Source organism: Haemaphysalis longicornis, unplaced genomic scaffold (genome assembly GCF_048455015.1).
Source record: "Haemaphysalis longicornis isolate Haplotype H1 unplaced genomic scaffold, Haemaphysalis longicornis Haplotype H1 scaffold_5, whole genome shotgun sequence".
Classification (NCBI taxonomy): domain Eukaryota; kingdom Metazoa; phylum Arthropoda; class Arachnida; order Ixodida; family Ixodidae; genus Haemaphysalis; species Haemaphysalis longicornis.
The window spans coordinates 76,932,820-76,944,390 of record NW_027526385.1 but is presented as its reverse complement, the minus strand read 5'-3'; the positions used below and the strand labels follow the sequence as shown (position 1 = coordinate 76,944,390).

At 47.0% G+C, this 11,571-nt stretch overlaps 1 protein-coding gene across 1 annotated transcript in view; it reads right to left on the bottom strand.

Annotated features, from left to right (window-relative positions):
• Positions 1-217: 217 nt before the first annotated feature.
• Positions 218-11,571, bottom strand: part of LOC144139297 (uncharacterized) — a 32,373-nt gene continuing 21,019 nt past the window's right edge. Inside the window, exons 3-5 of the mRNA XM_077671690.1 lie at positions 3,327-3,468; positions 879-1,235; positions 218-349 (exon numbers count right to left, since the gene is read on the bottom strand). Coding sequence (XP_077527816.1) covers positions 245-349; positions 879-1,235; positions 3,327-3,377 — 513 coding nt within the window. The 5' untranslated portion in view covers positions 3,378-3,468 and the 3' untranslated portion in view covers positions 218-244. The remainder of the gene's footprint in view (positions 350-878; positions 1,236-3,326; positions 3,469-11,571) is intronic.

Genomic DNA, 11,571 nt, shown 5'->3' with positions numbered 1-11,571 from the left:
TGGCACAGCGGACACACTGCCCATATTCTAGAACACTGTATGAGTGTCATAGCTGGACAGGGAAGGGATATGTTGCTAACTCTGCCTCACTAAACACTGAAAGTGTTTAGGCCAAGGTGGGAAAACGGGAGTGTACCGAAATGACGCGATTAGAGCCGCTGCTCCGGCCCAAACGTAAATTGGTTGGCGATGACGGAAACGGCTCGGTGAGAGAGAGCTTGAGAAGGCTTTCTCCCAGCCGACACTATTGCAGGCGCTCCATCACAAGCCGTGCATCGGAGGCACTGGGCACCCGGACATTCGCCATGAAGCAGCCCTTCGGCGTGAGCGCCAGAGAGAACTGCAGCCCCTGTTGAGAAATGGTGGGAGACGACATGCATCAACACAATAAAGTGTGCTGTTGGGCTAGTTGGTGCATTACAGCTAAATGAAAAAAAAGAGCGCTAAAAACAGGGCACAGATAGGAAGAAGGACAGCACAGAAGATATGTAATATAAGCGGCTACTCTACAAGCAGCTGCGTTTCACTGCCTTCGCAGAGCAGCTTTGGTAGGAAAGTGCCTACCAAAACATGATGGTACTTTAAGCGAGTGTCCGGCACCGCTATATTTAAAAATAATCATTTAAACATCAGGTGCATGCGGAATGCAATGCCCCCGTCAGTGTCATTCATCATTTTAAAAGGTTCGGTTGGTGCCCTGTTTGATTCAAATTGAGAAGTTCAAATGAATACGTTGCTAAATTTTGTAATGGGGCATTTGTTCCCGCACACAATGAGCAACGCAACTGCTTCAAAGAACAGCTGAACAACTGGGAATGTTTCCCTCAGTTGTGCCGGAACATTTACAAAATGGCAGCAGTGTACGAGAAGACAATTACCATCGTGTGCTCTTGGGAAAGGACGAAAAGCATCTTCTTCAGGTCTCTGGCTTCACTACCAGGATTGATGTTGGTCACGCAGACCTCGACGAAAGTGTCCGGCGGGCCACCGCCCGACCGCTCGACCACTCTCGCCGTGCGCAACTTCGAAGACGACCCCGCGAAGCGCGCCCCTGGGGTCGCACTCTGATGCTGGTGGGAGCAGGGGCCTTCGAAGCTGCTGGAACGCGCAGTGGAGGCAGTAACTGTGCTTTGGTGGCGCATTATGGATGACGGCATGCCTGCGTGCGGGCTTGGAGTGAGTGCCCTCCGCGGGGGCTTGTCGTCCTTGTCGGCGCGGCTGGTTGAAACGTTCGGCTGCTTCGTACGAGGAGAGATAAGAAAGGGGGAAGAGATAAATGAGTAACGTTGAGGTACAGGATGTGTGCCTGTTAAAGATAAGAAAACAAATTTGCATGGGAGACAATCCACCCAAAAATGAGCAGCAACAGCATAAAATACAACTGCGACAGGAAGTGGGTGCGTTCAGAAGTGAACAAATGCACAGCCACTCCTTTTCAAACTACTCTTCACTCGCCCAAGAATGGCTTCATCACCCTGCAGTAGACGCTAAGATGCCACTGATAATTATGATCAACCCGCCGTGGTGGCTCAGTGGCTATGGCGTTGCGCTGCTGAGCACGAGGTCGCGGGTTCGATTCCCGGCCGCGGCGGCCGCTTTTCTGATGGAGGCGAAAAGCAAAAACGCCCGTGTGTACGAGATTTCGGCGCACAATAAAGATCCCCAGGTGGTCAAAATTAATATGGAGCCCTCTAGTGGTGCACGGCTGGGCAAACAGCCGCGCTGGCAGCCCCTCTCTCTTCGTTGGAGACCACGCCGTTGCACCCCACATTGATTTTTGAACTTGTTGCAGAAAGTTCTCCATGACTGGCAGGCCCCGATCATTTTGTCCGCAGCTTTTCACATCTCTCCCAAAGTGGACCACGTTAGCACGCCACCGGACCAAGCTCACCATAAGGGAAGAAGGAAGGAAGGAACGAGCAAGTGAGCGAGCACATAAACAACCGAACGAACGAAGAAACAAGCGAGCGAACGAGTGCTCACTTGTGCTCGCACTCAAGCAGGCACTTGCAAAGACCGGCTTCACTGTTATAAGTTTTTTTATGTTCCCATTAGACAACTTACAGCTTGGATAAACAGCTATGCTGTTAGAAAACAAAAAAGGTACCGTTGCTTTTCAGCACTCAGCATGCACGTTCATTCCGCACCTCAGTCTGTCTTAACAAGATTACTTTTAGGATGCATTTCTCCTGTGTGTTGGTCCCACAGCCAAAAATTAATCAACATATTAATTCAGCCTGCATGCACAAACCTGTAATCTGCATTTACAACAGAAACCGTATCCGCAAAGTTTGTACGCGACTTCATTGGGACATGACCTGCCTCTGTGTAGCCACTAAAAAAAAAAAAAGTGCAGTGAAAGAGCTACAAACAGAATAACCACATTCTTTGATCATTTGACTTCCATATAAGGCAGTGCACCAATAAAAATTCACAGCCCTCAGTCCCCCAGACAAAGAGACTGCACAAATGTACCACAATAAGGGCGCAGTTTAAAACACGATCAGGATCACACTTGTCCTACGGACCTCTCAGTCAGCACACCCACATCTATCTGGACCGTGCCACTTTATGGAGCAGTAGTACCCCTAACACAACATTCCGTTCCGAGATAGGTAAAAATCCGATACTTCTTGCGACCACCCAGTGCCATATACTCATTCACATGGAGCAATCCTCCTGTTCCTTCGAGCAACTGCCAAAGCACTAGGCTGCTTGTCCTCAGCACATAGTTAAAAACTTGTGGTGCTCGACCACAAGTTTATTAAAAGTGTAAGAAAGATTTCAACTTCCATACGGAAGCCTTGTTCACTAAGAGAATAAGCCCGAAGCATGAAGCTTTTAAGTGCGCCAATGCAAACACCCCAGCCATCTTGCATAATCTGTTGTTACGACACACATTTCTGTCGTAACAAAAGTGAATTTTCTCAACAATAAACATATCTGTAGTCACAACAGAACTGCAATTTACCCTACTATTCCCAATAGACAATAACATTCAAACCATATGCAACTACTTATCAAGATCACAAGACCGGAATTCGGCACGACAGAACATCAAAATCAGGACAGGAATACCACACACGACATGACAAGAATACGACAAGACGACAGTATGACACGCGAAAATGCGACAAACTAAATTTTTCTTGTCTTTTTCGACTGGGCATGCATATGATGTTAGCATTCCAGTGAGACAATGCGACAACCGCTACTACGTCATTTTCAGTGGGCACGACGTTGAGCAACATCGGCCAGCGCACAAACACATACTACTGGCTTGCCGAGCCCTGAACCAAGCAGCAACTACGGTATAGCAAGCCCACCTGACTACTGCAACGCACGAAGGGACCTGAGTTCATGGGTCCCTGCGGCATCCGGGAGTAGCTGTCCTTCTCCAGGTCGTCCGCAAAGCTCGCCAGGTTCTGCAGGGTCTCCTCGCACCGCCCGCAGCGTCTCGAAGAGGGGCTGTGATGAGGGGGAGAGAGTTTCACTTCACTTCTTCTCAAAGAATTTCCCGCTGTAATATTGGGAGTGCTGCGTTTGCGCATCATCGAGTTGACGTACTGCACAGTTGGGGTACCGGTGTGCCCGGTGTAGAGTGTTCATCAAAAGTTGATATGCCACAAGTAGTTTGACACACAAGCTTCCCTCTCGAGTAAGGAAAGCACCCTTCCTTAAATGGCCCATGAAGACAGAATACAACTTTGTTGAATTTAAAAGAACTAGCCTTGAGTAACTCATAGGTAACACACGCACCGGGGTTGCCCCCAAAACTGGCGCGGTGCAGTGCCCCACAACGGTGCACACCGGCATAGAGCGGTGATTGAGGACAAACTGAACGGTTCTACCCAAGCGCCATCTCTTAAGCTGCGAAAGCAACTCATGGGAACGTTCACAAGTGGCTATACCGCGGCCTAACATGACACAGCGCTACTCGAAAGGGGTATTTATTGAAGGCCAATGATTATATGTACACACAACCCTTACCCTTCACAAGTACATGCATGACAACGTACTTCCACCGCTTCCACTAAACAGCTACATACAAGATGCTTCTCATCTCCATTAGAGCCATGACTCGAGTGCCTGTTTTGTTCTGCTCTTCCGCTACAGCAAAGCATGTAGGTCTTCACGATCTAGGCACTCCAGTGACTGCTCATGATAATTAAGAATCAAACGAAACGAATGCAAATCTTTAACTGCCTGGCAATGCATGCAGCCTTCTTTGCAGTGCACGAAGTTCGCGTCCTCATTTATCTCTGGCCGTTGTTGCTGCCAGTTCAGAGACGGCGCATCATGGCTCGATGAATTCGCAAGCAAGTCATCCTTGTCAGCAACAATATACAGCTCCCTCTGCCTTCACGCAAGTGCGTTGATGTGCCGTCGCTGCAACAGAAAGCGGGATGCCGCTTCCCCAGCGTCATTCGCGATGTATCTTCGAATTGCACCCCAGCACCCCATCGACTCTCTCGGTGCGTAGTGGGGCAACCAAAAATTGCCCCGCAACAGTGCGCCCCAATTTATCGAGGAGAGATGGTGCAAACCAGTGCAGTTTATCGAGGATAAAAAGGCGCATCGGTGCGCCCAAGTGTGCACCGCTGCGGTTTATCTATCACTCAGTTCCATTACAGCCATGAGATCTTTTAACCGCAAAAATGCAAGAAATGTTGAAAAACTTTCCTGTTTAGTGCCACAGTGGCCTAATATGGGAAGGTGTGACCTTAGAGGCCAGTAATAAGAACAGTTATCAGTATGTTAACTGCACGATAGCATTCAAGTGAAAGCCGCACAGGGAAGTAGAGGCTGTAATACGCTCTGCCATTCTTTCTTCTTGACGGTGGCTTAGTTCAGCAGCCTCCAATCATGCAAACAAGATTCTGTGAGGTCACAGAGAAATCGGCGGAAAGTGGCTGAGGAGCCGCCACTGCTTCGTGTTTTCCCTAATACCGTATTTACTCGCGTAATGAACGCACCCCAAGCTTTGATCGTCAAAATTTGGTTTATTTTTTCCCCCAACTTTTCAATCTTGCAGTCCCACGAATGGCCATACTGTAGCTTTCCCACTTCACTGGCTCCCGCTGGTGATGGCGTCGCATCGAACCTAGCGCCATCTCTCAGAGTAAAAACGAACAAACACTCCGGCGCAGTGTCGTGGGACAGCCAATCACGACACTCAGTCGGCTCAGTCCGCGGAGCGTCTACTTTTCTTCATGACTGTGTTGTTACTTGCTTGCTTTTCTGCACGTTGTGCACTTTTCAGTTGGCGATAGGCCGAAATGTCTGTTACACGGCAGTTTTAAGCTAAAGGCTCTGGAGTATGCATTTGAGTGTGGGAATCGCGCTGCCGGTAAACATTTCTGAATTGGCTATGTGAAACCTTGGCAAAAGAAGACAAGTGTAGTTCAATAAAAATGCTGCTTACCAATTGTGTACGCACGCGTATATATACGCGAAAGGTAGGTTATCTAATGCATTATAATTTTTTTGATGCGGCCTTCTTTCGTCCCTCCAAAAAGTTTCCGGAAAATTACCCCGCATAATAAACCCACCCCCAACTTTGCTTCTGTTTTATGGGAAAAAAAGTGTGTTCATTACGCGAGTAAATACGGTATAGCCATTATTTGTTGGAAGTTTCCCATAAAATTGGCATCGTTTTCGGGACAAAGCAGTCTGTGTGGTGAAACAAACTTGTTTTGCGTTCATGGCTTCTTTTAGATCAGCACTCCTGCATTCACGACGAACGGCGTACACTAGCATCGAGTTGACGTATGGTGCAGTTTGGTGTGCCCCAGTGCTCAGTACTTGTAGAAGATTTCTAGGCAACTAAGGGGCAAATCAGCCACGAGCAATTCAACGTACAAGCTTGCTTCCCAAGTATGGACTGCACTCTTCGTTATCCCTGTCGTCAATCAATTCCATCACACTTGAAGGCTAAGCTCTTTGAATTTTTTGTGGCATGGGCTATTGGCACGAGCTATTGACAAAGACTGCAAATGTGGTATCATATTCACCTGTTTCTAACGCTCACTTTTTTTCCGGAAAAAATAGGTCGAAAAATTGCATGCGCTTTAGAATCAGATACGAAATTAGACACAAGAATAATGAAACAGCTCTTCTACCAATGAGACGACTTATCAAATTGATGTAATTTTTATATGTTGCTTCCAGTCGCAGGACCTGACTTGGTGGTCAGAATTAACAGACCTGACACAGCTATAGCTTCAAGCAGTTGGCGCAGCATGGTACCAGAAATGCCTCAAAGCCAGTGTGCGTCCTCCAAGGCTATGCCTAAGCCTTTTATGTAGTTCCTATCAAGGAACTCTCTCTGTTTTGTGGTTTTCATTTGGGATCCTGAAAATGTAATGACATTTTGTCACTTCAGAGCGTGAGGGAATTTGTGCACCAGCCTTAATCGAGGGCTATATAAAGTCGTCTAACCCTCTTCTAATCAGTTACATTTAAAGAAGATGGAAGAATGTTCTGACGCTACAGTGCTGCCTGTAACAAGCCTTTGCTTGCCTCAAAGTTTATGGTTAAATCGCAAAACTGATAGCTGGCTTAAATCTGATAACCGACATATGGTTAAATCACGAAATTGATAGATGATTTTTTCCCTTGATGCTCGAACTGGGGAATGGTTTATTATTTATGTATTTAAGTGGTACAATTGATCTTTTCCCGTTTCCTGCAATACATTGTGAAATTCTTTGACGTAATTACCCAATGTTCGCTTGCTAGCTTGCGACAAGCTCTCATGCGTTTGTACATATAGTATCTGTGAGATGTCATTGAATTTTCCCCGAATAAACTCGTTTCCAGTCTGCCTTGTGCCCTTTCATTCGCAAATTGTTATCCACCAATGCCTTTTCTCCGGCATGGTATCTTAACAGCTGCTGCGCTAGTTTTAAGAAGTTACCTATGACAATTAGAGTATGCCTCTAAGCAACGTACTCCAAACCTGCACACAAACTCGAAACACTGAAACTAGCAAAGGTGAATCAATTACGCGCTGAGAACAAATTTAAATTAGCAAAATTCTGCGAATCTGTTGCACTTGGTGGCAGACACGCACAACACTGGAGTGCTCAGGATTTGAGTTCGGGAAGGGGGATTGGACCTGAAGGAATAAAAGGTAAATAAAATAACATAACACACATGACAAAAGAAAATGCCAAAGGTAGCAATTTATAGGGGTGATTCCATGATCTCTCATTTTTAAATTCATTATTTTTTTTTCAGAAATTGCAAACATTCATCGAAGCCGCGTGTGGATGGTGCGTAGCACTGCGATACAAAAATAATTATCGGAACTCATTATTCATTGATGGGCATGGAGCTGGTGTCTTTGCCGGTTTCTTGCTACCCCGCCCCTCTTCCTCCCCTTTTTCGTACGCCAGTAGCCAGGATTGTAGCGAAAAATAAAAGGACAACAAGAGCAGCAGTGGTGCATAGCTTTCCCGCGGAGTGGGAGACGCACGCATCCGCAGGGTTAGAGTTCCTTTATGTAGCTCCCGCAGAGGGGGAGCTATATAGAGGAACTCTAAGCAGGGTGGGCCCGCAGCGCCGGCTCCTCGCAGCAACCACCGGCAGGAACTAGTAGAGATGGCCAAAGTGGCCCACTTCAGTGAGCGGCTCAGAACAGGTCCGTTTAATGAAGTGAACCGGTTCATTTGAACGGCTCAGCGGTTCATTACCCTTTCTTTAGGCATAATCTAAATTATTGCTTAATTTAAGTGCATGAACGTTTCCTTGTTATGGAAACCTTTCTTTCGTCAAATCATCCGGTGTATTTGTAGAGAAACGAATTGGCTTCACCATCACTACAAAGGTTTTTGTGTGTCTGTGGTCTTTCAAGATCACTTTCGGTTGATAGATAAAGAAAAAAAATGTAAATTCTTTGTCAACTTTATTAGCCCAGAAAGACTACTAGTGAGCTGTGGCGCCAGAAAAAATGATTCTGGAAAAGTTGATACAAGAATCTAATTTTAATATATGAAATGTAAATTGTGGTTCATGAACAACACTTTGCTCAGTTTATTCGAAGCAAGACGGGTCCGCTTTTCGGCACCGATAGCAGAAGCTGCACACAAGACCTGGCTGGGTCGGCCGATGCGCCTCTACTAACTCTACCGGAACGTGATGAAACGATTCATCCAGAGTTACCTGGTTCAAAATGGTTCTCTTATCAAGCGAGCTGCCGTTGAGCGGCGGTTCTTTGGGAGAGCCACTGCGCCAAAGAACCGCCGCTGAACTGAGCGACTCAGAAGATTCGGCTGAAATGTAACTGTGCCGAATAGGTCACAGCAGTTTATTTTCTTATTACTTTCAAAATGCAGACGCAGTTCGTTTACTGCTGCCATTGCGGCCTCCTAATCTGTCAATCACCGCTGCCGTGGTACCTCAACCGCCATTCTCGAGCGGCTTTGGAAAGAGCGACTCAGAAGATCTGAAGAACGGCTCAAAAGATCCGGCTCTCCTGACTCGGACTGTCTGCTCACAAGACAGGACGCGCTGGAGGAATTTGGAAAATTAGCCCCACTTGGCCCGGCAGGGCAGCTGCTTTCTTGCGCCAATAATAGAGGCGCGAAGCTGACCCCAAAGAGCCGGCTCAATTGACCTGGCTCTTCGGCTCAGTAACTGAGCAGAAGAGCCGAAGAACGGCTCAAAAGATCCGGCTCTCCTGACTCGGACTGTCTCCTCACACGACAGGCAGCAACGGAGGAATAAAGGCAAGGGAGAGAAGGACAAGGCGAGCTCATACAGGCCAATTACGGTCCCGTCAGTGCTCTATATATAGATTAGCTATACAAGCCATAAAATCCGAGTTGTTGAAGTGGGTGGAAAGAAACGGTATTTTAGGGGAACTGCAATATGGATTTCGGCCGGGCCAGTGTTTAGAAGAAGATATTTTCGTATTAACCCAGACCATCGAAATTTCAGCAGCACAGGACAGACCGACATGGCTAATGATTCTGCACATAAAGAGAGCCTCTGACAACGTAGATAGGGGATTGTTGTGGCATATACTAGAAGAGGGGATTGGGTCAGAATTTGTAGGGCTGCTCAGGGCAATATATGAGGATAACAAGGCGCGTATTACATGGGAAGGGCATACGGGCACAGAGCCCGTGAACATTCGAAGAGGTTTAAAACAGGGGTGCCCCCTTTCGCCATTGCTGTTCACACTTTACATTAGACGAATGGAAAGACGATTGGAGGAGAGTGGTTTAGGCTTTGACATGTCATACCGAAGCAACGGAGAGTTGGTGGAGCAACGAATTCAGGGATTAATGTACGCGGATGATATAGTGTTGCTGGCAGATAATGCGAAAGACTTACAAAAACTGGTCGACATTTGTGGTGATGAGGCAACGTACCAAGGCCTACATTTTGACCCACAGCTATCTGTAGTCACGGCGTTTACCGAGGAAGCTCATACAGCACCACTAATGATTCAAAAGGAAGCCATACCATTAGTAGATAAGTACAAATACTTGGGGATCTGGCTTAATGAAGGAAAAGGCTACCTGAATGTTCATGAAGAACACCTCAAACTGAAAGGGAGACGAAACGCAGCAGTAATGAAGCATAGAGCACTTTGGGGATACAAGAAGTACAAGGTAGTACGAGGCAAATGGAAAGGGGTAATGGTGCCGGCACTCATGTTCTCTAATGCCGTATTATGCTTAAAGTCAGATATCCTGTCAGGACTGGAGGTTAACCAAAAGGCAGTCGGCAGATTAGCACTGGGAGCTCACAGTAAGACTACAATGAGGCCGTACAAGGCGATATGGGTTGGGCTTCATTTGAGGCGAGGGAAGCGCAAAGTAAAATACGTTTTGAGCAGCTTAGACATTTAGATGAGAAGTGGGCAGCCAGAGTGCACAGGTACCTGTACCTTAAGTGTGGACACCCAATGGCGGAAGAGGACGCAAAAGCTGGCGACTAAATATAACTTGACTGCGGTGAATAAACAATGGGGGGCAGTTAAAAAGCAAGTGAAGGAAACAGAGACGCTCATGTGGAAAGAGAGGATGGAAAAGAAGGGATCACTGGGAATCTATAAAGCAAGCAAACAAGAGATCCGGAAAGAGAACTTTTATGACAACAATAAAGGTAGTGCGTTGCTTTTTGAGGAGCGGGCTGGCTGCTTGAGAACTCGAACATACATGAGCAAATATTCGTCCCAGGATGACACGTGTGGGATGTGGCAGGGATAAAGAAACAATCGACCACATAGTAATAGCATGCCAAAAGATTCAGCCGGATAGAATTGGGGGGAAAGTCCTACTTCCTGAGGCACTGGGCTTTGCAGTTGATGGAAGTATTAACTGGTCAGCAGTAGGTATTACTAAGCAGCGGCTAAGTATTGGCGGAAAAAAACAGGGAAGTCGATAAAGTGTCATCCCAGCCAGGGGTAGCGGCAGGGCAGAATTAGGAAGAAATACAAGTTGAGGGTTAACTAAATTTAAATGACTAAGATAGGCTAGATGGCGCACATCGTCACCCCGATTCAAAGGGGAGGCCTTTGATCATCATCACCCACCTGGCCCGGCAGACGGCGGCAGTGCAGTTGCTTTCCCGCGCCCATAATAGAGGGCGTGAAACTCGCACCGAAGAGCCGGCTCTTTTGACCCGGCTCTCCAGCTCAGTTGCCCCAGCTTTCGCAAGCCAACCTCCTCCGATGCCGCTTCCTTCTCTCCTCAAGCCCCTCCCGTGCAGTGCCTTGTGGAATTTACACCACCCCGGCCCGCGGTAGCATTTAGTGGTTCCAGCTGGCTGCTTGTGGAGTTCACATTCATGGTTTGCTTTGGCCTACATTTGCTGCGACGAGTGCATTATGTGCCACCTTCCCTTGTCATCACAGCTGTGCAACGATAGTGCCCCATCAGCTGAGAGTTGCCTGGAAGCGCGAAAATATTTGGTTTCGCCAGCGTGCATTCTGGCATAACTTGGCTTACCTGTGCTGGGAGTTCGCATTCGCGTGGTACGCGTGCTGTGCGCGGTTGTTGAACATTTGTGGTGCGTTTTTATCTCATTCAATGCATTGGACAAAAGAATCGCTGAACCAGTGATTTTAAAGGTGGGTGCGACAATAATTTTATTGCGAGTGGTACCCTTAGTAAGGCAAGTAGGACCTGCCGCACGGCGGTTTGAGTCGGACCGGCCGTGGCGAGTGCCAGACAGCAAGTGACAGTGAAAAAAAAAAGGTTAATTGCCTAGAAATGAGCCTACGTTGTAGCTAAAAAGGATTGCTAGTGTACCCGGTAAACATTAAATAGCAATAGATTTTTAGTGCTTCTCAATGCCATTTTTGTTCTTTATTGTGTGCAGCGGTAAATACACTGCACAGAATCAATTGCGGTAAATTTTAAAAGTTTGATACGTACAGTCATGGACAAATAAAGCGCGATCAGGAAAATGAGCCAGTAAGCACAAATAGCGTTCTTTCCATGTAAGTCAAATTGACGCGTGGCTTAATTAACGAAGTTGGGAAATGTGGCTTTCCAAATATACCAATGGCGCGCCACAATTTGGCCCCCACTAACAGTATTCCTCAATTTTGCG